This window comes from Procambarus clarkii, unplaced genomic scaffold (assembly GCF_040958095.1).
Source record: "Procambarus clarkii isolate CNS0578487 unplaced genomic scaffold, FALCON_Pclarkii_2.0 HiC_scaffold_155, whole genome shotgun sequence".
NCBI classification, from domain to species: domain Eukaryota; kingdom Metazoa; phylum Arthropoda; class Malacostraca; order Decapoda; family Cambaridae; genus Procambarus; species Procambarus clarkii.
The window spans coordinates 454,740-481,472 of record NW_027189188.1 but is presented as its reverse complement, the minus strand read 5'-3'; the positions used below and the strand labels follow the sequence as shown (position 1 = coordinate 481,472).

General features: G+C 45.0%; 1 protein-coding gene across 1 annotated transcript in view; it reads right to left on the bottom strand.

Annotated features, from left to right (window-relative positions):
- The window catches only part of LOC138361047 (uncharacterized), a 143,708-nt gene that overhangs the window by 74,030 nt on the left and 42,945 nt on the right, over positions 1-26,733 (bottom strand). Inside the window, exon 2 of the mRNA XM_069320523.1 lies at positions 17,944-18,010. Coding sequence (XP_069176624.1) covers positions 17,944-17,949 — 6 coding nt within the window. The 5' untranslated portion in view covers positions 17,950-18,010. The remainder of the gene's footprint in view (positions 1-17,943; positions 18,011-26,733) is intronic.

Here is a 26,733-nt window from a genome sequence, read left to right as displayed (position 1 = left end):
CCATGGAACCGCCTACCCGCTGAAGCCGTAAATGCCAAATTCCAGCTAAAAAATATCATTAAGACAATTGGCGGGCCCTTTAACAAGCTGCCGGCTTTCTGTCCTCTTCGAGGTCACTAGATAGTTAGTGGCCCTTGGGTAAATTCAGTAAATATATACAATAATTGTCAGCGCATCTTCCGAGCAACAAGGACAGCTACACAGTATCTCTTAGAATTACGTAGGTAAACAACAAATGTAACATATTTGTTTACTACAATGTCGGTGCTGGCTGTAGAAGTTGAAAAAACATTGTTTTACTTCGAAATATACTAATTTTATAAGAAAATTCAACGTAAATAGGAGGCAGTAGAGCTCCGATAAGCCAGCACTAAATCTTCAATATGAAGAATGTTGCTGCTCTCTGATTGGCCAAACGAAACACAGTAGTGACCTCTATCGGCACGCAGGTGAACCAACAATTTTCTTCCTAAGTATACCTTATTGAATCGCACCTAAGCATCTTCTTAGGGCGCACTTAGGAACCTTCGTAGCAAACCCACTTACGAAGAAATACACAGAGCTTCCTGAATCTAGGTCAAGGAGGCGAACACAAAACCTCCGACACAGGAAAACTTACTACCAAACAGGCACCCCCACCGTTGCACTGCGGAACAAGGTGGAGGCGGGGCCCCGAACTCAAGCAAGGTTAGACAAGCATAGGAGGGGGCAGGAGGAGTACAGGCAGGAACCACCTCTGAAGGGACAAGAGGCCACCTGCAGACACCCGTGAACCAAGGAAGGAACCAGGTGGAGAGAACAAGAGCTGCCCAGTATGGGCTAATAGCCCTACAGTAGGCACCTCGGGTGATACGGTCCACGTTCTCAAGTACGTATGTACACCCATTCCTACTCCCAAAAACAAAAACAGCGTCAGGACGAAGGAGACGCCAAAACCGCACCAACTCACCTGCAGAACATAGGCCCTGAAGGGCCATGACGCAAGCGTTCGAGTCCGCATCCGCCGGAGGCGGCCAGTGCGCCCATGCTGGAGAGGAGGGGAGCAGTGAAGGAGGCTCCCCACCCTAGAACGCAGGGAAAACCTCATGAATTCCACACAGCGGCAACCCAGAACAGCCCCAAAGCAACGGGGCACGGATGGGAATAAGAAAAGAACGAAAGGCGAAGCCCCCCGAGAGAATTGGAGCAGAACACGTGTGCACACCACCCGGAACCAAAACAAACTCCCACAGCGCATGCGCAGGACGCGAAAGAAAGTAGCCCAACCAGGCAAGAAGTAGCCCAACCAGGCGAGAAGTAGCCCAACCAGGCGAGAAGTAGCCCAACCAGGCGCGAAATAGCCCAATAAAGCGAGAAGTAGCCCAATAAAGCGAGAAGGAGCCCAACAAGGCGAGAAGGAGCCCAACAAGGCGAGAAGTAGCCCAACCGGCTACAAGGAGCCCAAATGGCCACAAAGGAGCCCAAACGGCCACAAAGGAGCCCAAACGGCCACAAAGGAGCCCAAACGGCGACAAGGAGCCCAAACTGCTACAAGGAGCCCAAACAGCTACAAGGAGCCCAACCTGTCCAGAACAGAAGGAACCAGTATGGAGGCAAACTCCGGGACACGCAGGAGGAAGCCGCAAAGGCCAACCGCACCGCAGGCGAAGAGATGCGGTTAGCCGAAAACCTCCTGAAGACAGAACCGAAGAAACCACAGGGACACGGAACCGAACCCGGGGAGGAGCAGAACCCAAGCCCAAATCGTATGCAGAGGGGGGAAAGAAAACCCGACTCCTCGTAACAGGAAGCCCCGCTCAGAAGGATGGAAATCCAGGCGGGGCGCAATGGAGCCCAAGGCCCCCAAGGCCGCTCCTCCCCAACCCCAGGAGCCTCTGCACCAGGCCCCGGGGCCGAGTCGACCTCCAAAGTCCCGGCCTCACAAGAAAAAGCCGGGGCAGCCGAGAGAGCTGAAAGAGAATGGGGCCCACTGGTCAAAACCCCGGAGCATCGGCCGGAGGAACAGACTCGAATGCCTCCGCAGCTTCCCCGGACGGGGCAACCCCTGAAACTGCCCAAATCTCAGAACCTCTAACCCCGCCCCGACCCCGAAGCCTGCAGATGGGTAGGGGCCGGAAGCAGGAGGGGGAAAAACAAGGGAGGCGTGGAAGGAACCAAGGCCGAAGCGACCAAAACCACCCAAGTCTGGGTCCCTATACAAGCGGGGCAGCATCGGGGCGTCCGGGGAAGTGACAGACCAGAGCGCGTTGCAACATCCTACCCTGCAACGCGGGAGCTGCCTGCACCCACGGGAATTCATCAGCAGACTGGGTGAATGGAGTCACGAACAGGCAACAAAGCTCGCAGGACTCATGGGTCGAATGTGTCACCGACCCAACAGGCAGCATGACGGAGGCAAAAACAAGGAGTCACCCTGAGACAAAGGGACAGAGCAACCCTCAACTCGCACAAAGCGAGAGGGGACGCAAGGGTCTCCACTATCGGACCCGAGAGCCCCCGGGGGGTTTCCCAGGGCCCCTAGACTGGGTCTGCTAAGGGTTATCCCAGGCAGGGTACTGCTAACCGGCGCCCCAAACTACCAAGCAAACTGCTAAAGCTGAACCCACGGGACATGTCCACTCGCGAGAGCAAAGCAGGGGGTGCCACCACACAAACGAACCTAATATAAGGGGGGGGGAACACAAGGAAGACCCCCCTACCAGGCAAAAACAAAAATAAAAGAAAAAACCACACAAGTGGACAACGTACCCAGAGGGAACAGAGCCGGCCGCTGTCATAGGTGAAAACTAGCTACGCAGTACCCTGCGCCCCACCAGTGCGATAACTACCACTTACCCCAAGGTAAACAAGGGAGTGAAACCCCCAAACCCTCGGGGCGGCCAAACGCCAAGCAGCGAAAAGCCAACAGAGGTAGACCCAAGGTGACTTGTGGAAGGCAACCCCAAGCCCCAAGGGCGGTACTTACAGGGCACTCAGGGAAGGTGACCCTAAGCACATGCAGCCCGAGTACCTGAGAATACTACTCCCAGCTCACATGACCACCGTAAGAGAAGCACTGCAAACAAGTCACAGCACTGAGACAAGACCGGAGCTGGAGCCACACGACCGTGCATGATCCCATCAGCCGAGGAACTGGGGCGGCAACCCGTTCTCGCAAATTCGTAAAGTCAATATTGACTTATTAAATAAGTGCATAGGTGACATACTAAACATAATAGATACCCTTAAAAAGCTTCATAGAAAACACCGACCTTACCTAACCTTGTTAGTATCTTAAGATAAGCATCTTATAGCTTCGTAATTACAATTGTTACTTAACCTATTATAGGTATAGGTTAAGTAATAATTGTAATTACGAAGCAATAAGATGCTTATCTTAAGATACTAACAAGGTTAGGTAAGGTCGGTGTTTTCTATGAAGCTTTTTAAGGGTATCTATTATGTTTAGTATATCACCTATGCACGTAGTTAATAAGTCAATATTGACTTTACGAATTTGCGAGAACGGGTTGGGGGTGGGGATCGCCGGCGCGGGGGTCTGGAGCTCCCCCTTCCTCCACTAGCTGCGCAGACATGCGGCGCGGCTCTTTACTTTAAATTTACATGACGTCATGCTTGTTAGTTCGTTTTCCTGGGGGAGTTCTGTCCACTCGTTTGTCGATTTTTGTTGTTTAACCAGAATAGGGGTTTGTTTTGTGGCGCTTACCTTTCTGGGTGCCTGTCCCGGTCGATGGCAGATATAGAATGCTCCAAATCACATGTGCATTTCTATGGGCCATTGCTCCCCGTGCCTCTCTGAGGGGGCCAGGTTCTGGCTCGTGGTCCCCGGTAGGCCTAGAACTCCACCCACATCGACTGATGCAAAATAGTTAGGGTATCCATATCAGCCATGGATAGCTCCGAGGAGCTGTAGGGGCTCCCCCCAGAAAAGTGTTTTTCGATGTGTTGACATAAGCATGCTGAACAGCTATATGTATCTGGTGAAAACTGGACGTAAACCAAGTTTCCGTTCGTTTGCTTTTACACTTCGGACACAGTTATTAGCAAAGTTTGGCAAAGATGTTCCTGGCATACAAAGACCCATCATGAACCCAGTGTTGCAGCATGCTGCTACACCCAGGCTCACTCACATTGAGGGCTTTCAAGCACACAGACTAAAACATTTGCCACCAGCTGGAAAGCGTGCAATAGGCCAACGTGATTGCTTAGTTTGTAGAACAATAAAAGAGATCAGAAACGTAAACTTGTGCAAACATGGTGTGAAGCATGTGCAGTCCCATTGTGTGCTGTCAACTGCTGCAACAACTATCACTCTCTCCAAGAATTCTAAATGTGCAATAATAGTGCAAAAACCTGTAAATAGTGTGTGCATGTGTGTAAATATAATAATGAACAATGTGAATACATATTATATTTGCATAATGGGAAAATATTTTTGTGTGCATGTGTATACTCAATGTATGCAACATTTATTACCATTGAACATGAAGTAACATTATATGCAACACAATTAGTGAATAATATTTGTGATAAAATACGCCTAGACACTGTAAATAATGCAGCAAAAATAAATTTGTGGCAATTCTGACTGCTTGAGGACTGCGCGCAATGCCTCTGGGACGCACCTTGCATGAGCAAGCTTGCAGGGTGTGACGTCATCGCTCATATTGTCGGCTCATTTATGTCATTTGTAAGTACGATTAATTTTTTTCTCTCTCGTGGTCAGGGAACACAAATTAATAGGTTAGGAAAAATTTTTTTTTCTTTTTTGTTACACGCCTGTGGGTGACAAGGGACAAATAGCCCTTAGCAACACAAGGGTTAATACACTCACCATCACAGGGTAATGACAATATAATTAATACACTCGCCATCACTGGTAAATGACAACACCAACATTAATACACTAATGAAAATATCTTGATTAATACACTCACAATCACTGGTTATTGACATCAACATGATAAACACACACACTGGTAGTACAGTAAGAATAAAATTGTCCTTACCATCATTAATGAGCAGAAGTTGTTTGCTATCGTCCTGGGTAGCCGAGCAGACTGGAAGCAGTATTACCTATTAAGGCAAAATAAAACAAATTTAAGGTTTCTATGACTAAATTTTTCCCACCAAAACATAGTAAATGTTTAGAATACATTAAATAATTTTTTTTAGGTATTATGCTTTGAGCAAAAGTAAGGAGGGTGGGCAGGAGTAAGGAGGGTGGGCAGGAGTAAGGAGGGTGGCCAGGAGTAAGGAGGGTGGGCAGGAATAAGGAGGGTGGGCAGGAATAAGGAGGGTAGGCAACAAAGGGGAAGGGGGTATGGGCAGGTTCTCGGCTGCCTCCCCCCTCCCCTCTCTTTGACAGCCTACATAATACAAACCACGTGCATTAACCCTAAAGCTGCTACAGCCTGGGCTGTAAAAGCTGTGGCTGGACAAAAAATATTTGAATTATGTGAAAATTAATATTAAATGTTAAACAAATCTCCAACTTATTGGCTTAAGCATCAAGAAAGTTTCATTCAATATTTTCAGAAATGTATTTTAGACAATTATTTTTTAAAAGGAGAATATTTTGTTGATAAGGAGAACAGCTCCTATTAACTGCAACTGAGGGATAATGCAGTAATAAAGAGATGCAAGCACTTGTCCCATGTACAAAGAAGAAGAAAAGTAGGAAGAAGTGTCCACAAAGTAGATATGCAGCTGGTGTCTGTATAGCTTTGCTGAGTAATACATCATAATACCAATAATAATGAGTATGTTATCATGCTCAATTTTGTTAAATATTATAAAAATGCATTGCCTAATGTTAATATCTGTTACTTTCACCAATGTTCATTTTTTTTTTTTGTCTCCTTTGTTTATTATCTCCTTTTGTTACAACCTCTACATCCTAGAGAGTGCATACCCATCCCTAACTATGTCAAGATAGAATGAAATTGGTCACCAAATAAATCAGTCACAACTGGCAGAACTTGGGACTTTGAATTTTTTTTGACTGAGTTTTTCACAGATTTCAAATTCTATTTTCTTTTTCTCTTTAGGCGGTTTTGATGATTAGGGACCAGATTAGGGCTTTATCACTTTTATAAAGTATACATTTTTATCCTCTAAATCATTATAATTTTCCCTATATTTAGTTTTTTGGGGGGTTATTTTTTCTTAACATCATTTCAACACATATTGACCTACAACTTTCACATATTCAAGTACGAGTGCCAAACAACGTTTATTAAAACATATAAGTAAATTAATGAATTAGAACTACCTTATTCATTGTTGATAACTTCAACTTCAATTATCTCAAACTTTGAGTCAGCTTCAAAAAATTCAGTTTCTGACTGATACCTGGTTGATGGGGTTCTGGGAGTTCTTCTACTCCCCCAAGTCCGGCCTGAGGCCAGGCTTGACTTGTGAACGTTTCATCCACCAGGCTGTTGCTTGTAGCGGCCCGCAGGCCCACATATCCAGTGAAGTGTTAAGTCTGCAGACACTAACAATGCTCTCTTCTACCATGTGAGGGATTCTAATCATCCCATTGATTGGTCTTCCTCCAAAATAATTTTTCCTGCCTCTACTCTACACAAACGCCGTCTTGTTGAATCGGCTCTAATACACAATGTACCCAACATGAACTTGAGTTCTGGCTTTGTTGCTGTGGACTCTTCCCTTTCACAGTATATACTCAAATGCTCTAATCTTTCTAACAAACGTGACCTTACATAAGCTTACCCTTTCCATTTACCTTTCTTTCTCTTTCCTTTCTTTCTTTTTTCTCTCTTTTTTTCTGTTCATTGTCTTCTCCTACGTTCCCTTGCTTTCCTCTTCTCATTATTTTCTCCTTCTCTTTCGGTGGTTATAATAGGAACTGCCTCGTATGGGCCAATAGGCCCTCTGCAGTTCCTACAACTAGCCCCTCTACTACACCTTACTTTGCTCCTCATCTCTCGTGCCTATTTATTGCCTGTCTCTACTTCCTCATCACAATCAACTTGAGAATGGTCCAGGACGGACCGAAACGTTGTCGTCCCTTCACATTCTAGTGTGTGGTCTTGTCATCATCCACCACCGCCCGGACTGATTCTCACCATTGTTACAAATAATGTGCACAGTTGTCTGTTCTACAATCCTATTAGAATGGATTTTTCACAGACCCTAAACGTTTAGGTAAGGTCGGTGTTTTCTATGAAGCTTTTTAAGGGTATCTATTATGTTTAGTATGTCAGCACTGAGACAAGACCGGAGCTGGAGCCACACGACCGTGCATGATCCCATCAGCCGAGGAACTGGGGCGGCAACCCGTTCTCGCAAATTCGTAAAGTCAATATTGACTTATTAAATAAGTGCATAGGTGACATACTAAACATAATAGATACCCTTAAAAAGCTTCATAGAAAACACCGACCTTACCTAACCTTGTTAGTATCTTAAGATAAGCATCTTATAGCTTCGTAATTACAATTGTTACTTAACCTATTATAGGTATAGGTTAAGTAATAATTGTAATTACGAAGCAATAAGATGCTTATCTTAAGATACTACCCTGGAAACACAAACCATAACTGTCTCTATTTTCCGCTTGTTACCACTTGTAATAAAGTTGTTACATCTTGGCTTAACGTGTTTATGACAGATTAGAACGTTGTTACAACTTGCTATATTGGTTATTATAACTGGTTAGGAGGTGTTAAAACTTGTTCGAACGTTGTATCAACGTCGTAGTTTCGGTGTGTGTTTGGCGGGTAACAAGGTTAGGTAAGGTCGGTGTTTTCTATGAAGCTTTTTAAGGGTATCTATTATGTTTAGTATATCACCTATGCACGTAGTTAATAAGTCAATATTGACTTTACGAATTTGCGAGAACGGGTTGGGGGTGGGGATCGCCGGCGCGGGGGTCTGGAGCTCCCTCTTCCTCCACTAGCTGCGCAGACATGCGGCGCGGCTCTTTACTTTAAATTTACATGACGTCATGCTTGTTAGTTCGTTTTCCTGGGGGAGTTCTGTCCACTCGTTTGTCGATTTTTGTTGTTTAACCAGAATAGGGGTTTGTTTTGTGGCGCTTACCTTTCTGGGTGCCTGTCCCGGTCGATGGCAGATATAGAATGCTCCAAATCACATGTGCATTTCTATGGGCCATTGCTCCCCGTGCCTCTCTGACGGGGCCAGGTTCTGGCTCGTGGTCCCCGTTAGGCCTAGAACTCCACCCACATCGACTGATGCAAAATAGTTAGGGTATCCATATCAGCCATGGATAGCTCCGAGGAGCTGTAGGGGCTCCCCCCAGAAAAGTGTTTTTCGATGTGTTGACATAAGCATGCTGAACAGCTATATGTATCTGGTGAAAACTGGACGTAAACCAAGTTTCCGTTCGTTTGCTTTTACACTTCGGACACAGTTATTAGCAAAGTTTGGCAAAGATGTTCCTGGCATACTAAGACCCATCATGAACCCAGTGTTGCAGCATGCTGCTACACCCAGGCTCACTCACATTGAGGGCTTTCAAGCACACAGACTAAAACATTTGCCACCAGCTGGAAAGCGTGCAATAGGCCAACGTGATTGCTTAGTTTGTAGAACAATAAAAGAGATCAGAAACGTAAACTTGTGCAAACATGGTGTGAAGCGTGTGCAGTCCCATTGTGTGCTGTCAACTGCTGCAACAACTATCACTCTCTCCAAGAATTCTAAATGTGCAATAATAGTGCAAAAACCTGTAAATAGTGTGTGCATGTGTGTAAATATAATAATGAACAATGTGAATACATATCATATTTGCATAATGGGAAAATATTTTTGTGTGCATGTGTATACTCAATGTATGCAACATTTATTACCATTGAACATGAAGTAACATTATATGCAACACAATTAGTGAATAATATTTGTGATAAAATACGCCTAGACACTGTAAATAATGCAGCAAAAATAAATTTGTGGCAATTCTGACTGCTTGAGGACTGCGCGCAATGCCTCTGGGACGCACCTTGCATGAGCAAGCTTGCAGGGTGTGACGTCATCGCTCATATTGTCAGCTCATTTATGTCATTTGTAAGTACGATTAATTTTTTTCTCTCTCGTGGTCAGGGAACACAAATTAACAGGTTAGGAAAATTTTTTTTTTTTTTTTTTGTTACACGCCTGTGGGTGACAAGGGACAAATAGCCCTTAGCAACACAAGGGTTAATACACTCACCATCACAGGGTAATGACAATATAATTAATACACTCGCCATCACTGGTAAATGACAACACCAACATTAATACACTAATGAATATATCTTGATTAAGGACCTGCCCGAAACGCTGTGCGTACTAGTGGCTTTACAAGAATGTAATTACTATGCTATCATCATCCCAATGTACCTTCTTGTATATATATAAATAAAATAAAATAAAATAAATAAGATTAGTTTTTTTTTATTTATATAAAGTATACCCTAAATATATCCCCTAAATCATTATAATTATCCTTATATTTTTTTTTCTTGACTTCATTTCAACACATATTGACCTACAACTTTCACATATTCGAGTACAAATGCCAAACAATGTTTATTAAAACATACAAGTAAATTCATGATTTAAAACTGCCTTATTCATTGTCGATAACTTCAACTTCAATTACAGTATATCTATAAATAGAATTTCAATTTACTTCAGTGTCCAAAAATCTAGTTTCTGACCGATTCTCACCATTTTTACATATGGTATGCACAGCTGTCTGTTCTTCAATCCCTATAGAATTGATTTTACATAAACTCTAAATGTTGGGCGTTATTAATTTTTGTTGTCTAAATTTGCGCATATTTCAAATGCCATATTGACATTTTTTTTACAGTAAACTATACTAAAAACCTATATTCTAAATATATGAAAATGAAGATCATATGCTCTCACCTGAGAGCATAACACCACCAAATGAGCAATTGGTGATATTTTATATTTTTGCAGCCGATTTCAAAATCTGAAGTTTTTAATCTTCAATTTTATAATTATTTTTTATTTTATTTTTCATGTTACATTGGTATCATTTAGACAAAGTTAGAAGATTTGCCTAGTAGAATATGCACAAAACATTTGAAAGTTTCTGAAAATTTCAAAAACTGAACTCAATGTCACACTTCATATGAAGTTTTGCGCTAGTGGTTAACCCTTAAACTACGCAACACTGCATATGAAGTTTTGAGTAACTGACGCAAAAGTGCACATCACTGCATATGAAGTTTTGGAGAACTACGCAAGATTTAAATGGGCCGCAGATACAGAGGATTCACATCACCTTCCTCAGGGCTCTTGTAAATAGATGCCATTTAAAAAAAAGAATCGTGGGCAACATTCCCGGATGTGAAGGCCTCAGTACTGAGTGAGCCATCAAAGCTGGCGCATGCAGCTGTTGTTGTTGTTGTTTAAGATTCGCTACCTGAAATAAAAAGTTCCAAATAGCATGGGCTATGGTAAACCTGTAGTGGACTTTGCGTATGCAGCATGAGCTCACAGCACTGCTGTTCAGCTTGTGACCACAGCATCGCCTCAAAATGTCAAAAATATATGTAACTGGTATTATTTAGTGATGAAAGTACAGTATTACAGAAGACCCCTGATTGTGATATAAATGACCAGGATTCTGATAATAGAAGGATTGTTGTGATAATTTGCACTGTGCTGTGGGAGGAGTAATGTTGAGGGTGGGAGGGATGTAGCATCGTCTCCTGAATCTGTGTGGCCACCTGTTGGCGTCTGCACTTATTATACCAACTTAGTGGTTCGCTATGGTGAACAAAACATGCAGATACCGGGGTACCTCAGCTTACGAATTTAATCCGTTCCCAGAGATGGCTCGTTACCCGAAAATTCATAAACTGAAGCGAATTTCCCCATCTGAAATATTAACATTTAATTAATCCATTCCAGATGTTATGTATCCCTATTTATGGATACTCACATTATTTAATATGAACTAAAATTATTTGAAATTATTTTTTTATATGTATACGTGTATATTTTTTAAATGTGTAGTATAGCTTGGCAGCATAGTGGAGCATGGTGCAGGCTTGCTATATGTCCACAGGTATTATACCTGTATTAATCTAGTCAGTTTGGACCAAATAATTGTACATATACATTTGTGGCAGTTACTAGATGTCACATTTAATATTCATATTATTATTATTTTCCTTTTATTAAGCATGTGGCATTGTAACTTATATTATTTACATATTGCAGTTACATTTTAGTTTGTATTCATATCCAGGTGAGAACGATTGCTTTTTTCATTTGATTTAAAATAAAATTACTTGTTTATCATCCCTTATCCTGGATGGAGGCGGAAGCAGGGAATTGTGGGTAGAGAGTCGGGGAAGACCTCAGTTTGCTGGAGTTACTCAGTCGGGAAACATCATGTCTGATAAGTCTGTTAACGCTTAACCCTTAACCTGCGCAATGCGCCTGCAGGCTCACGTCTGGTTTGCACAACGTGCCTCCGGGTATTTATATTTTTCACGTTCCATTCAAAACTCTTGCGGCTACTTGGGGTTCACGTCAGCTTCCACAGGGCTCTTGTAAACAGACGCCATCTTTAAAAAAAATCGTGGTCCACATTCCCGGGTGTGGGGGCCTCAGTAGTGTGTGAGCAACCAAGGCTGGCGCTCGCAGCATGAGCGCACAGCACTGCTGTTCAGCGTGTGACCACAGCATCGCCTAATAATGTCAAAATATATATATAACTTGTATTATTTAGCCATGATAGTGTTATAGAAGAGCCTGAGTGTGATAATGACTGGGTACAATGTTCAAATATCAGTGAATCAATGCTGTTCACGATGTCCACAGCGGTAACCACAGCACCACAGCATTATTTCGTCCATCTAGGAATCTTCAAATGATTTCTTAGGTTCCTTTTCAAAATAAACATGTGGTCAATTATTCATTTACAGGAATTAGTGACCAGGATTGTGGTTATAATTAGCGTTGTGCGTAGTATTGTGGACGGAGGAATTTTGGGGAGGGAGGGAGAGAATTGAGGTAGCCTCTGTGTGTATGTGTGGCAGCCACTCTTGTTTTGCTCACCATACTAGCTTAGTGGTTCGCTATGGGCAACACATATGTACATGTGTATATATACAGTGTGTATATAGTGTAATAACAGCAACAGGAGAATGTTGAGACGAGCTATTTTGGTGAGGGAGGTTAAGTAGTAATCGTAGCGTCGTCTGCTGTCTGCTGTGTGATTTTTCATGCAGTGTATGGTGGCAACTGTACTGTTTGGACACAATACCGGTTTACTTGCATAGTTTTGGTAAATAAAACATGTAGATAGGTATATATATAACATGTGTAATAAGAACAATAACAGAATGGTGGGAAGAGCAATTTTGGCGAGTAAGATGTTGGAGTGAGGGAGACTGGCTGGGTATGGCTGCTCTCACTCGAAGTGTTCTGAGTGTGTTGATGGTGAATGTATATAGTGTGTGACAGTGTATAGTGTGTAAATAGATTGTATATATATACATAAATTAGCATGATACATAGTAAATATGTGCAGCATATGTGTACACAAGTGTCATGCACGTAACACAGTGTCTTCGGACAGTACGGATGTTTTACTTCCATAATATTGTGTACGTGTTCATTATACATAGGATTAGCACGTAAAAACAAATAAAATGTATTTGGAACTGTGCGCAAAAAATTAGCAAAAATATATTTGTGGCAACTCGCACACCCCGCCCCAGGCACCCTACTGACCCTGGGAGCGTACGTCACGGGCGAATGGGAAATGATGACATCACGCGCCAACTTATAGACCCCATAGCAGCCAAAGTAAGTACAATTTCAATTTTGTTTTTTACATACCCATACTGAGGGAAGGGTTTTTGACATTTTAACCCTTAAATGGTGCATGGCTGTATACCATTTGACACCTACAGGCGCATACAAAAAAAAAAAACATTTTTTCTTCCTAACCTGTTAATTTGTGTTCACTGATCATGGGAAAAATAATAAAAAAATCGTAAGTGGCATACATTGCCCGCTATAGGGCGGGGAAATCTGGCAAAAAACAGGCGCTGACTCAACGTGTGTGCCAGGCGGTCTGTTGCTTGCCAGCTGTCAGGCCGGAGTTGTCACAAAGAGATAATTACCTAATTATTTCAATGTCACTGATTGATTTTTCGTAGTTTTTTTGCTGTAATATTATTCAATAGTGTGTAGTGTGATTTATTTATACAATAAAATGAGTGAACTATCGCTGTACTCAAAAATATGGTGTGCATATTGTTCATTGAGTTATGTTCATCAAACAGTGAACAAATACTTTGTCGGTTATTACACTAAATACACAGGTTATATATAAGTATCTGCATGTTTTGTTCACCATAACGAACCACTAAGTTGCTACTATGAGTCAAAAAGTAATGCGGAGTGACCGCCACACACCAGCCAGCGACTCACTCCCTCCCTCAACACCTCACTCGCCCAAATTCTCCTCCCACCATACTGTTTTTGCTTTTATTCACTATATACGGATGCTATATATAAGTATTTACATTTGTGTTCACCATAACGAACCACTAAGTTGATATGCTGAGTGGCAGTTGCAGCCAGTGGCAGCCCACCACTAGCTGCCACTCCCTCCCTCCCTCACCTCACCTGACTCGCCACCATTCTCCACCCACCATACTGTTTTTGCTTTTATATACAGATATAAGTATTTACATGTTTTGTTCACCATAACTGTACATCTAAGCTTGTATGGTGAGTAAAGGCACAAAGATGTAGGACCTCACACAGTCAGCTGGCTGCCTCCCTCAAGGCAGACGCACTAATATTTCTCCTCCAACAATACTGTTTGTGGTGTTATTATGCTATATACACACATTATATATAAATATCTACCTGTTTTATTCACCATACTTGTACGAGTAAACTGGTATGGTACCCAAAGACCATAGTGATCACCAGTAAACAACAAGATAAATCGTGCAGACGACGCCACTGCCCTCACCAAAATGGCGGCTCGCAACCTACTCCTCTTGCTGTTTATACCATCTATACACATGTTATATATAAGTATCTACATTTGTGTTCACCATAGCGAACCACTAAGCTGGTATGGTGAGTGCAGTCAATAAAAGGTGGCCACACACAGTCAGAAGACAACGCCACCACCCTCCCTCCCACAGCATTACTCCTCCCTCCATGGAGCACAGCGCTAAATATCACCACAATCCTGCTATTATCAGAACCCTGGTCAGTTTTATCAGTCAGGGGTCTTCTGTAATAATATCATCACTACATAGTAGCATCGCTACATAGCATGAACAAGTATATTATGGCATTTTCAGGCGATGCTGTGGTCACAAGCTGAACAGCAGTGCTGTGAGCTCATGCTGCGTGCATCAGGCTTGGTAGCTCACTCAATACTGAAGCCCCTAACACCCAGGAATTTGGCCCAAGATTTTTTTTTTTAAATGGCGTCTGTTTATAAGAGCCCTGATGAAGGTGTGGTGAACCCCGTGTATCCGTGGGCCGTTTAAATCTTGCGTAGTACTCCAAAGCATCATATGATGCGATGCGCAATTTACTGCAAGTCGGTCAAAGCATCATATGATGCGATGCGAAATTCACGAGTTAAAAAATCAAAATAATTTTTTCTAGAGAATTTATTTCCTGCGCACTGTGGGGGGTGTCATATTTGGAGGCAACGCAGTTAAGGGATTAATCTAGTTTCGTTGTAGTAGATTACTTTATCTGGAGACAACTGATACATATTATTGTGTTGATTTGCCATCTGATTATATTGTGATACATTTAAGAATATTCTTGAGTTTATATTATATTACATATATTTTATGTGCATGTTTCTATATCCTAGTATTGCATTTCTTTTGTTTTGTACTGACTCCTCACGAGGCACTCTGGTAAAGCATACCTAGAGACAGTGAATAACCCTAGACAATGCTTATCACTGTACCTTAACTCTATGAGCTGTGTGAATGAGCAGTAACACGACTCCCCAAAAAATTAACTTGAAAGTAAATATTATACCTAATTCACCCAAATCATAAGTTCAAAAGAATGTACAAGTTATTACTTACCTTTACTGATGACTCCTGTAGGAGTATGGAAAATAGTGAGGCAGAGGGGGCGGGAGGAGGAGAGGTGTTACTCTTTGGATGGGAAGTCCCCCTTCCATTATAACATCAGACAGTGATGACTTCTCTTGGGCATTTTACCTGCATACCACTTGCGACCTGCTTGCGGCTCACTGATTGATTTTCTCACTAGAAATCGTTCCATTGAAGATTGTTTTTCTCTTCTTTGTAACACTTGTCTGTAGTGAGACATTGCATTGTCATTGAAAAGGTTAATGCAAGGGCCTACTACAGCCTTCTCTGGGCGAGTTGTTTCCACAAAAGTTTGCATTTCTTCCCACAGCCTACACCACTTCCTAATTGTTGAGGACGGGACATTCTTTACTGCCTCCTCCTCCCCTGAAGACATTTCCTCAACTGCCTCTTGTTGTTGCTCCTTTTGAAGGGCTAGGAGTTCTTCAGTGGTCAGTTCTTCGCCGTGTTCCTCCACCAAATCCTACACATGCGCATCATTCAACTCCAAGCCCATTTTCCAGCCCAGAATAACAATTTCCTCAACAATAGGCACCTCAGTTCCAGGCTCAAACCTCTCAGAGTCTAGTTCTGAAACACTTTCAGGCCACAATTTTCTCGGGTTAGATGTCAGGGTTCTTTGAGTCATTTCTTGCCAGGCTTTGTCAACGAGTTTTACAGCACTACAACTGTTAAAATGGTTTTTCCAGAATTCTTTGAGGGTGAGGTTTGTGACATCAGTCACTTCGAAACATTTCCGTAAAAGTGCCATTTCATAGAGTTTCTAAAAATAGGCAATGATTTTCTGGTCCATAGGCTGAATTAGAAGAGGTGTTAGGAGGAAGAAACTTTATTGTAGCAAAATTAAATTTGTCTAACAATGCATCTTCCAAACCTGGAGGAGCATTGTCGAGGAGAAGCAGTGCCTTGAGTAGCAAACTTTTCTTCTGCAGATATTTTTGTATGGAAGGGCAAACCACCTCATTTACCCACTCCATAATAAATAGCCTAGTCACCCCATGCCTTACTATAAGCCCTCCACATCATATACATTTGTTTTTTCTGCAATTATATTTTTTGAAAACCCTTGGATTTTCAGAATGATACACAAGCAAGGGTTTAATTTTCAAATCTTCACTTGCATTACCACACAGCACAAGAGTAAACCTATCTTTCACAGGCTTGTGTCCAGGCAATGACTTCTCCTCCTGGGTAATGCATGTCCTCTTAGGCAATCTTTTTTCCAGAATAGTCCTGTCTCATCACAATTAAACACTTGTTGTGGAAGGTATCCCTCACTCTCTACAAAATCTATAAATTCATCAATATATCTTTCAGCTGCTGGTTTGTCTGAGCTGGCAGCCTTCCCATGCCTCACAACACTATGAATACCACTTCTTTTTCTAAATTTCTCAAACCATTCCCTGCTTGCCTAAAACTCTTTCGTATCACTCATTCCAAGGGTTTTCTTTACAAGGTCTTCATGCAAAGCCCTTGCTTTCTCACAAATGAAGGCCTCTGAAATGCTATCACCTGCTAACTCCTTGTTGTGTATCCAAATTAATAACAACTTTTCAACATCCTCAAGTGTTTGTGTTCTTTGTTTCATAATTGTTAATACGCCTTTTGTCAATTTAGCACTCAAAATGTCCTTTTTCTTAGCAATTACAGTGCATATTGTTGAAATAGATTTGTTGTACTGCCTAGCTAGTTGAACAAACACACGTACCATTTTCATGTTAACAAAAATGATCTCTTGTATTTCCTCTATGGTCATTCTCACATGTGTTTTCTTGGCTTGAACCTTACCACTGGCTTTCTTGGGACCCATGGCGAGATATACTCAGGTAATAACAAATTTTATATTCAAATAGCCAAAAATAAAAAAAACTGTAAATCTTTGCAAAGAATTCAGGCGCGATAGTCACTAGGCAGGAGGCACTGGTAACTGAGGCAGGATCGCCATGCCACCACGCGCTAGGTTGGCCCATACGCGTATCAACTCGATTCCCCGAGACAAAGTTTGTAATCCGATTCAAATTTTCCAAAGAAACTGGGCTCGTAACCTGAAAAGTTCGTAAAGAGGGGCATTCATAGGCTGAGATGTTACTGTACTTATATATAACGTTTGTTTATCGTGAATAAAAGCAAAAACAGTATGGTGGGAGGAGAATGTTGGCGTGTGAGGTGAGGGAGGGAGTGGCGGCAAGTGACGGGCTGGCTGGTGTGCTGGCCACTCCTTGCTCCTTTTTGACTTAGCATACCAACTTAGTGGTTCGTTATGGTGAAGACAAATGTAGATATTTATATATAACGTGTGTATAAAGTGTAATAACAGCAAAAGGAGTGTTAGGAGAAGAGATTTTGGTGAGGGACGTGGCAACATCTGCATGACTTGTCATGCTCTGTAAGGGTGGCCACTATGCTCTTTGAGCACTATACCAGCTTAGTTGAACAGTTATGGTGAATAAAACATGTAGATACAGATATATAACTAGCTGTAACCGCCATGCATTGCTGTGGCTCAGTCTGGTTAAATGGAAAAGAAAGAAAAGAGAAAGAGCACGTTTCAAATACGTTTAATTTCACAATGCTTGTGGGTATACAATATGTTTTGTTGTTCCATTGTCTGTGGAGATATAGAGATTGTCTGGTTTGCCGACTCTAGAACACGCAGCATATAATTGTCCCTATGATAAGTATTCCGTGTCTAGATATAAACTGCACAATTCTAAAGATTGGCCCTGAGCTTTGTTAATACACTCACAATCACTGGTTATTGACATCAACATGATAAACACACACACTACAGTAAGAATAAAATTGTCCTTACCATCATTAATGGGCAGAAGTTGTTTGCTATCGTCCTGGGTAGCCGAGCAGACTGGAAGCAGTATTACCTATTAAGGCAAAATAAAACAAATTTAAGGTTTCTATGACTAAATTTTTCCCACCAAAACATAGTAAATGTTTAGAATACATTAAATAATTTTTTTTAGGTATTATGCTTTGAGCAAAAGTAAGGAGGGTGGGCAGGAGTAAGGAGGGTGGGCAGGAGTAAGGAGGGTGGGCAGGAATAAGGAGGGTGGGCAGGAATAAGGAGGGTAGGCAACAAAGGGGAAGGGGGTATGGGCAGGTTCTCGGCTGCCTCCCCCCTCCCCTCTCTTTGACAGCCTACATAATACAAACCACGTGCATTAACCCTAAAGCTGCTACAGCCTGGGCTGTAAAAGCTGTGGCTGGACAAAAAATATTTGAATTATGTGAAAATTAATATTAAATGTTAAACAAATCTCCAACTTATTGGCTTAAGCATCAAGAAAGTTTCATTCAATATTTTCAGAAATGTATTTTAGACAATTATTTTTTAAAAGGAGAATATTTTGTTGATAAGGAGAACAGCTCCTATTAACTGCAACTGAGGGATAATGCAGTAATAAAGAGATGCAAGCACTTGTCCCATGTACAAAGAAGAAGAAAAGTAGGAAGAAGTGTCCACAAAGTAGATATGCAGCTGGTGTCTGTATAGCTTTGCTGAGTAATACATCATAATACCAATAATAATGAGTATGTTATCATGCTCAATTTTGTTAAATATTATAAAAATGCATTGCCTAATGTTAATATCTGTTACTTTCACCAATGTTCATTTTTTTTTTGTCTCCTTTGTTTATTATCTCCTTTTGTTACAACCTCTACATCCTAGAGAGTGCATACCCATCCCTAACTATGTCAAGATAGAATGAAATTAGTCACCAAATAAATCAGTCACAACTGGCAGAACTTGGGACTTTGAATTTTTTTGACTGAGATTTTCACAGATTTCAAATTCTATTTTCTTTTTCTCTTTAGTCGGTTTTGATGATTAGGGACCAGATTAGGGCTTTATCACTTCTATAAAGTATACATTTTTATCCTCTAAATCATTATAATTTTCCCTATATTTAGTTTTTTTGGGGGTTATTTTTTCTTAACATCATTCCAACACATATTGATCTACAACTTTCACATATTCAAGTACGAGTGCCAAACAACGTTTATTAAAACATATAAGTAAATTAATGAATTAGAACTACGTTATTCATTGTTGATAACTTCAACTTCAATTATCTCAAACTTTGAGTCAGCTTCAAAAAATTCAGTTTCTGACTGATACCTGGTTGATGGGGTTCTGGGAGTTCTTCTACTCCCCCAAGTCCGGCCTGAGGCCAGGCTTGACTTGTGAACATTTGACCCACCAGGCTGTTGCTTGTAGCGGCCCGCAGGCCCACATATCCAGTGAAGTGTTAAGTCTGCAGACACTAACAATGCTCTCTTCTACCATGTGAGGGATTCTAATCATCCCATTGATTGGTCTTCCTCCAAAATAATTTTTCCTGCCTCTACTCTACACAAACGCCGTCTTGTTGAATCGGCTCTAATACACAATGTACCCAACATGAACTTGAGTTCTGGCTTTGTTGCTGTGGACTCTTCCCTTTCACAGTATATTCTCAAATGCTCTAATCTTTCTAACAAACGTGACCTTACATAAGCTTACCCTTTCCATTTACCTTTCTTTCTCTTTCCTTTCTTTCTTTTTTCTCTCTTTTTTTTCTGTTCATTGTCTTCTCCTACGTTCCCTTGCTTTCCTCTTCTCATTATTTTCTCCTTCTCTTTCGGTGGTTATAATAGTAACTGCCTCGTATGGGCCAATAGGCCCTCTGCAGTTCCTACAACTAGCCCCTCTACTACACCTTACTTTGCTCCTCATCTCTCGTGCCTATTTATTGCCTGTCTCTACTTCCTCATCACAATCAACTTGAGAATGGTCCAGGATGGACCGAAACGTTGTCGTCCCTTCACATTCTAGTGTGTGGTCTTGTCATCATCCACCACCGCCCGGACTGATTCTCACCATTGTTACAAATAATGTGCACAGTTGTCTGTTCTACAATCCTATTAGAATGGATTTTTCACAGACCCTAAACGTTTGTAGTTATCAATTTTTTTCTAAATTTGACGCATAATTCAAATGCCACATTGACGATTTTTTTTACAGTAAACTAAACTGAAAACATATATTCTAAATCTATGAAAATGAAAATCATATACTATTCTGAGAGCATAATAACACCAAATGAACAATTGGTGATAGTATATATTTTTGCAGCTGACCTCGAAATCTGAAGTATTCAATATTCAATTTTATACAGTAATTATTTTTTATTTTCTTATTTTTTGAGTTACGTTTGTGATCATTTAGACAAAGTTGCAGGATTTGCTAGTATGCACAAAAAATTGGAAAGCATTAGAGCAATTTTGAGAAATTGAACTTTGCCATCAGGTCCTGTCGTATATGTATGCCATGCACAGCTTAAGGGTTAATACAGAACTATACTGTATAAAATGCATAAAACTTCAAAACTAACAATATTTCACTAAATATAACAATAATATTTTAAATAAAACAATTTGTAACAGTCAATATGTATGCAGGCGATGAGTCACAATAACGTGGCTGAAGTATGTTGACCAGACCACACACTAGAAATTGAAGGGACGACGACGTTTCGGTCCGTCCTGGACCATTCTCAAGTCGATTGACTTGAGAATGGTCCAGGACGGACCGAAACGTCGTCGTCCCTTCAATTTCTAGTGTGTGGTCTGGTCAACAGTCAATATGTACATCAAATTTTGAGTATGCCTATAAAATAAGCACAGGTCATGTCAACGCATTGGGCCTGGATGAGATGGCTGGCACCATGTGCTTCTCCTCTTCCTGGGGTAAAAATGTCGGGCTCGCACGCGAAGGATTTTCGTGATAAATTTGAAAATTTTTTACTGTTTGAACTCATTTAATTTGTCAAGATGTCTCAGAGCAGCATTCATGGTATTGAAGGTATAAAACAAGAGAAAACATTTGTCAATTTATCAGAAAGTTGACTTGATAGAGAATGCAGAGTGTGGATACTCTGTCACTCGACTCGCCCAAGAATTCAACATCGGTAAAGGTACAGTTTGTGATATAAAAAAAAAGGATAATATTAAGAAATTCTTTGCTCAAACTCATACAATAGGCAACAGGAAAACATTGAAGCCTGTTGATTATACGGATTTGGACTCTTATGTATTTAAATGATTTACACAACATCGTGCGAAATGAATTGCTGTTTCAGTTGATTCTATTAGAAATGCAGCTGAAAGACTTGCTGTAAAGTTAAACATAGACAATTTCAAGGCTAGCACTGAATGGGTATGTCGATTTAAAGAGAGGTACGGCATCATTAACAAGAAAATTTGTGGCGAGGCATTAAGTGCAGGTGTTGGAAGTGCTAATGCATATAAGCATAAACTTTCTCAGCACATGGTATCTAATAATCTAAGCTGGTTTCAAGTGTACAATGTAGATGAAATGGGCTTTAACTGGAAATGCCTTCAAAGAAACACTTTGACCTTCAGGCTTGAGAAGAGTATTCCTGGTTGCAAGGTAAAGAAGGAAAGAATTTCAGCATTATTGTGCTGTAATGCAGATGGCAGTCACTGAACAAAGTACGCAATTGTTGGGAAATCTGCCAACCCCAGAGCATTGAAAAACTGCATGATCATACTACCTGTAATCTACTACAACACAAAAAACCAGCGTTGAATGTAATGAAACGCCATTTTCTGGGTGACCCCCGGAGGCTCCCCGGAGCTATCCCAGGCTGATATGCTAATGTCAGACTTTGGCATCAGTCATGTGTATGGAGTTCTTAGGCCTACTGGGGACCACGGCCAGAACTGGGCCCCCTCAGAGAGGCAAGGGGAGCAATGGCCTATAGAAGCCCCCATGTAGTTGGAAGCATTCTATGTCTGCCATCGACCGGAACAGGCACCCAGAAAGGTAAGCGCCCCAAAACAAACCCCTATTCTGGTTAAAATTGCTACCAAAAACCGATCTAGTGGATAGAACTCCCCAACCAAAAACAAGCAAACTAGTGTGACGTCACACACTGCCGCGCCGCTGTCTGCGCAGCTCCCCCCTCCCCGGGAGGGGGAGCCCCAGACCCCCCGCGCCGGCTACCCACACCTCAGTTCTTGAGGCTGGATGTCAAAAACGCGAAAAACCGCCGACCGGAGGGAGGGAGGGATGCCGGGGAGCCTCCGGGACTCACCCAGAAAATGGCGTTTCATTACATTCAAAGCTGGTTTTCTGGGGGGAGCCCCGTCGGCTCCCCGGAGCTAACTACCCACAGACAGAAAAAGAGGGACTTACCCGGGAGGCGGTCGTCGCTCACCCCTCAACTCGAAGCCGAGACAACTGGCTGCAACCGCCGACCCAAAGCAACACAGGCCCGACGAGGCCCAGGGACATTCACAAGGTAACGAGCAGCCAGGACCCTGTTCGACCGGCAAAATCCCCGCGCCCGAATATCAGACCAAGACATATTCCCAAAGACGGCAGCAAGAGCCGCGAACTTACGAACGTCATGGGCACGGGGATAGACCGCAGGCTGGCTGGACCTAATAACCCTGCGGACGACCTGAGAGACCCGAACCCGCGAACAGGGAAGAAGGGAAACCGGATCAACCCACAGCGCGTCCCCGGACACAGAAGCTGTGGCGCGCAAATAACGGCGAAGCGCCGCAACCGGACACAAAACATGATGCACCCCCGGCCTGACCAACCAAGCATCAACCACCCATGGACCCCTCCGGAACGCAGCAGTCTCATTCTTCGCCAGAAAAGGAGACGGCTGCAAACGAACAAAACTATCACCACGACCAAAAGAGCAGAAACCCCTGCGCCGGAGGAGAGCATGAAGCTCCCCTACCCGACCCCGAGAGGCCAAAGCCAACAAGAAAAGTGCCTTGGAAAAACAATCCTGGACCGAAGGGGCCACAACGAAACGAGGAGATGAAAGGAAAGCGAGCACTCTGTCCAAAGACCAGGACGGCTCAGGCGACGCATGAGCAGGCCGGAGGTGCAACAATGCACGAGACAGCTTGCGAAACGGCGCAGACGTAACATCGATACCGAAAGCAAGCTGAAGCGGCTCCGCCAGCGCCGCACGATACGAAGCGACAGTGTTAGGCATAAGATGACGGTCCTGAAACAACCACGAGAGGAAGGACAAGACCACCCAAACAGACAAGGAGCTAACACGACGAAGACGCAAAAAGAAACGGAAGGACCGCCAGGAAACTTCATACTGCCGCCGAGAAGAAGCCCTCAGGTGGGACACCAACAAGGAGGCCACCTGATCACCATAGAGATGATGATAGACTCGAGTCAAAAAAACCATACGCGAAGACTCGAGGAGAAGATCGAACCAGCTACGTGACGTACCGGCCCGATCTGCTGAAAGAGGCGGAGCCGCGGGAAAACCCTCGGGTTCGGACACCGAGCAACCAGCGCCTGAAACCAAGGCTGGGCCCGCCACCAAGGGGCCAGAAGGACAACTCTCCCCCGGTAAGTCTCTAAGCGAGTCAGGACCTGGAGCAACAGCCGAACCGGGGGAAGAGGTACAGGAACCCCCACCTCGACCAGTCTAGCCGAAAGGCATCGACCCCGACGGCCTCGCAATCGGGGAAGGGCGCCGCATAAACGGGAAGACGCCGCGACCACGCCGACGCGAAGAGGTCCACTTCGGGGCGCCCGAACGTCTGGCAAAGCCAACGGAAGGACTCGTCGTCGACCGTCCACTCCGTGGAGAGGGGAACAAAGCGAGACAGGGCGTCGGCCAAGACGTTGGACACGCCCCGTACGTGAACCGCTAGGAGAGCCAAACCCCGAGAACTCAGCAGACGAGTCACCCGAAGCGACCAACCCCAAAGAGACAAGGACCGCATCGAACCCCCGCGGTTCAGGCAATGAACCACCGGAGAGCAGTCCGAATGGAGCCGAATCGTCGATCCGCGGGCCACCCGAATCCTCCCCAGAGCAAACCACACCGCCGCGAACTCCCGCACCGTACTGTGAGCTCGACGGAAGGACGGATCCCAACGCCCCTGGCCGGCCTGGTGAGCACTGGTCACAAAAACCCCAGCCGAGAGACGACGCATCCGTGTACACATCGAGCGAGGGCTCGGGTAGGCGCCAAGGCACTGAACCCCGAAAAACCCGAAGAGGAAGCCGGTGACGCAGCAACCGACGCAAGGCCCCAGGGGGTCGAACTCTGCGATCGCGAGAGAGGCGGAAGGGGGAACCCCGAAGGAACCAGAACAGCCGTCGAAGCCAAACCCGACCCGGCGGGTAGACCACCATCGCGAAGTTCAGGCTCCCGCACAGCCCCTCGAGCAACCGCCGGGTGACCCGAGGGCCCTCCAGAAACAGACGAAGGCGGGACCGCAGCCGCAGGAGAGACTCCGGAGGGAGAGACAAGGAGGCGGTTCGAGAGTCCCACACGAGACCCAGCCAAGTCCGAACCTGAGAGGGAACCAGATGGGACTTCCTCCAGTTCACCAAGGACCCGAACTCGGCGAGCTGGGAAAGAACCAAATCCCTGGCTAGCAAGCAAGCTGACTGGCTGGGAGCCCAAACCAGCCAGTCGTCGAGGTAGGCCAACACCCGAACACCTAGGAGACGCAAACGAGCCACCACAACTCGTGTAAAGCGCGTGAACACGCGAGGTGCCAGGTTCAACCCGAACGGGAGACAACGAAAGCGGTAACTCAGAAGCCCCACAACAAAACCGAGCCAGTCCCTGAACCGCGGATGAATCGGGACATGCCAATAAGCGTCCCGGAGGTCCAGGGACACCATCCAAGCTCCCGGCTCCAAGAGGAGCCGAACCTGAGACAACGTAGTCATCCGAAAGGAGGGGCAATGAACCCAGGGGTTCAGACGGGACAAGTCCAGAATGAACCGCAGGTCCGCGCAGTCCCGTTTCGGAACCGGAAACAGACGGGAAACCCATCTGAGGGACGACATTGTTTCGACGACGCCCAAGCGTACCCACTCCAAGACGACTCGACAGAGCGCAGGGGAAGAAACCTGCCCTGCCAGCCCCGACCCCCCAAAGGGGGGAGGGGCCACCCAACGCCACCGCAGGCCGCGAGACACGACCCGAAAGGCCCACGAATCGTGGGACCAGGCGCGGGCGAACAGTGCAAGCCGCCCCCCCATCGCCCCGTCAAGGGGGCAAACCGCGAAAGGGCCGGCGACCCTTACGAGACCCAGAACCCCGCACAGCGCGAAAACCGCGCCGACCAGACGAGGGAGGGTCCGCAGGAGGAGCCAACCCCAAACCTGACACCAGAGGCCTACCACGACGAGAGGAACCCGAGCCCTGGCATGACCTTTCCGGGAAGACCCACCCCGGGACCCCCGGAAAACCAACAAGTCCGACATCGGACGACAAGCCGCCGACGCAGCCTGAATAAACTGCGCCACGGCCGACTCCCCAAACAGGAGAGGACAAAAAGGTGAAGAACGCCTAAGAGCCAGAGCCCAAGCAGAATCCACGGAGGAACCCAGCACCGCCTGCCGACACGCGAGACGGGAAGCATAGAACAGGGAAACCGCATCCCGCAAAATCGGCGTGAACAGCTTCAACAAGGCAGCCAACGAACGCGCAGCTGAGGACAAGGTGCCGGATCCCGGGACGGACCCAAGGGTCCCCACATCCTCCATGAGCCAATCCGAAGACAGCTCCAGGAGGGAAAAGAACCGCAAGGCCGAACACAAAAGGCCCCGGGCGCGCAAGTCCTCCGCAACGAGCGCCGCCGAAAGAGAGGGAACCTGCACATGGAGCTGAATAACGCCCACATCGCGGGGAAGGGCAGGCAAACAAGCACTCATTCAGGTACTCAAGTTCACCCCCCAGGAAAACCTGAAGCACCGTGGAAGCTTCCCGCCACTCCAGCGTGCGGGAACGACAGAAGGAATGCCAGGAATCCAGGCCAAACAAGGGGCAGTCTGCTAGCCAGGACGACTCCGGAACCTCGTAACGGAGCCAGAGAGGGAACGAAGTCCCAAACCTGAACGTGGACGGATCCATTTCCGAGGCATGATCTGGGTCACGCAGGAGGTAAGCTGCAAAGGCCGCTCGCACCACACCAGGTTGGATGCGATAAGCCGAAAACCTCCGGAAGGACGGAACCGACGTACCCGGGGAACACGGAACCGAACCCGGGGAGGGGCCGACACCAAATCCAACTCGTACGCAGAGGGGGGAAAAGAAAACCCCACTCCTTGTAACAATAAGCCCCGCTCAGTGGGAAGAAAAACCCAGGCGGGGTCCAGCGGGGCCCAAGGCCCCCAAGTCCGCCCCTCCCCAGCCTCGAGGTCCGTCACCACAGGACCCGAGGCCGAGTCCTCTCCCCAAGCCCCGACCCCACAAGACTAGGACGGAGCAGGCGGAAAAGCTGGAGGAAGGGGGGCCCACTGGTCAGACCCTGAAGCTTCGGCCGGGAGACAAGACTCGAATGCCTCTGCCGCCCCCCCGGAAGGGGCAACCCCCGAAGCTGCCCGAGTCTCGAGATCAAGTAACCCCTGCTCCGACCCCGAAACCCTCAGACGCTTTGGGGCCGGAAGCAGGGGCGGGGGACCAGAGCGAACAGAAGGGGAAGGACGAGGAGGTGCGGACTGAACCAGGATCGAAGCGACCCCATCCCCAAGTCCGGGTCTCGAAAAGCAAAGCGGGGCAGCCCCGGGGCA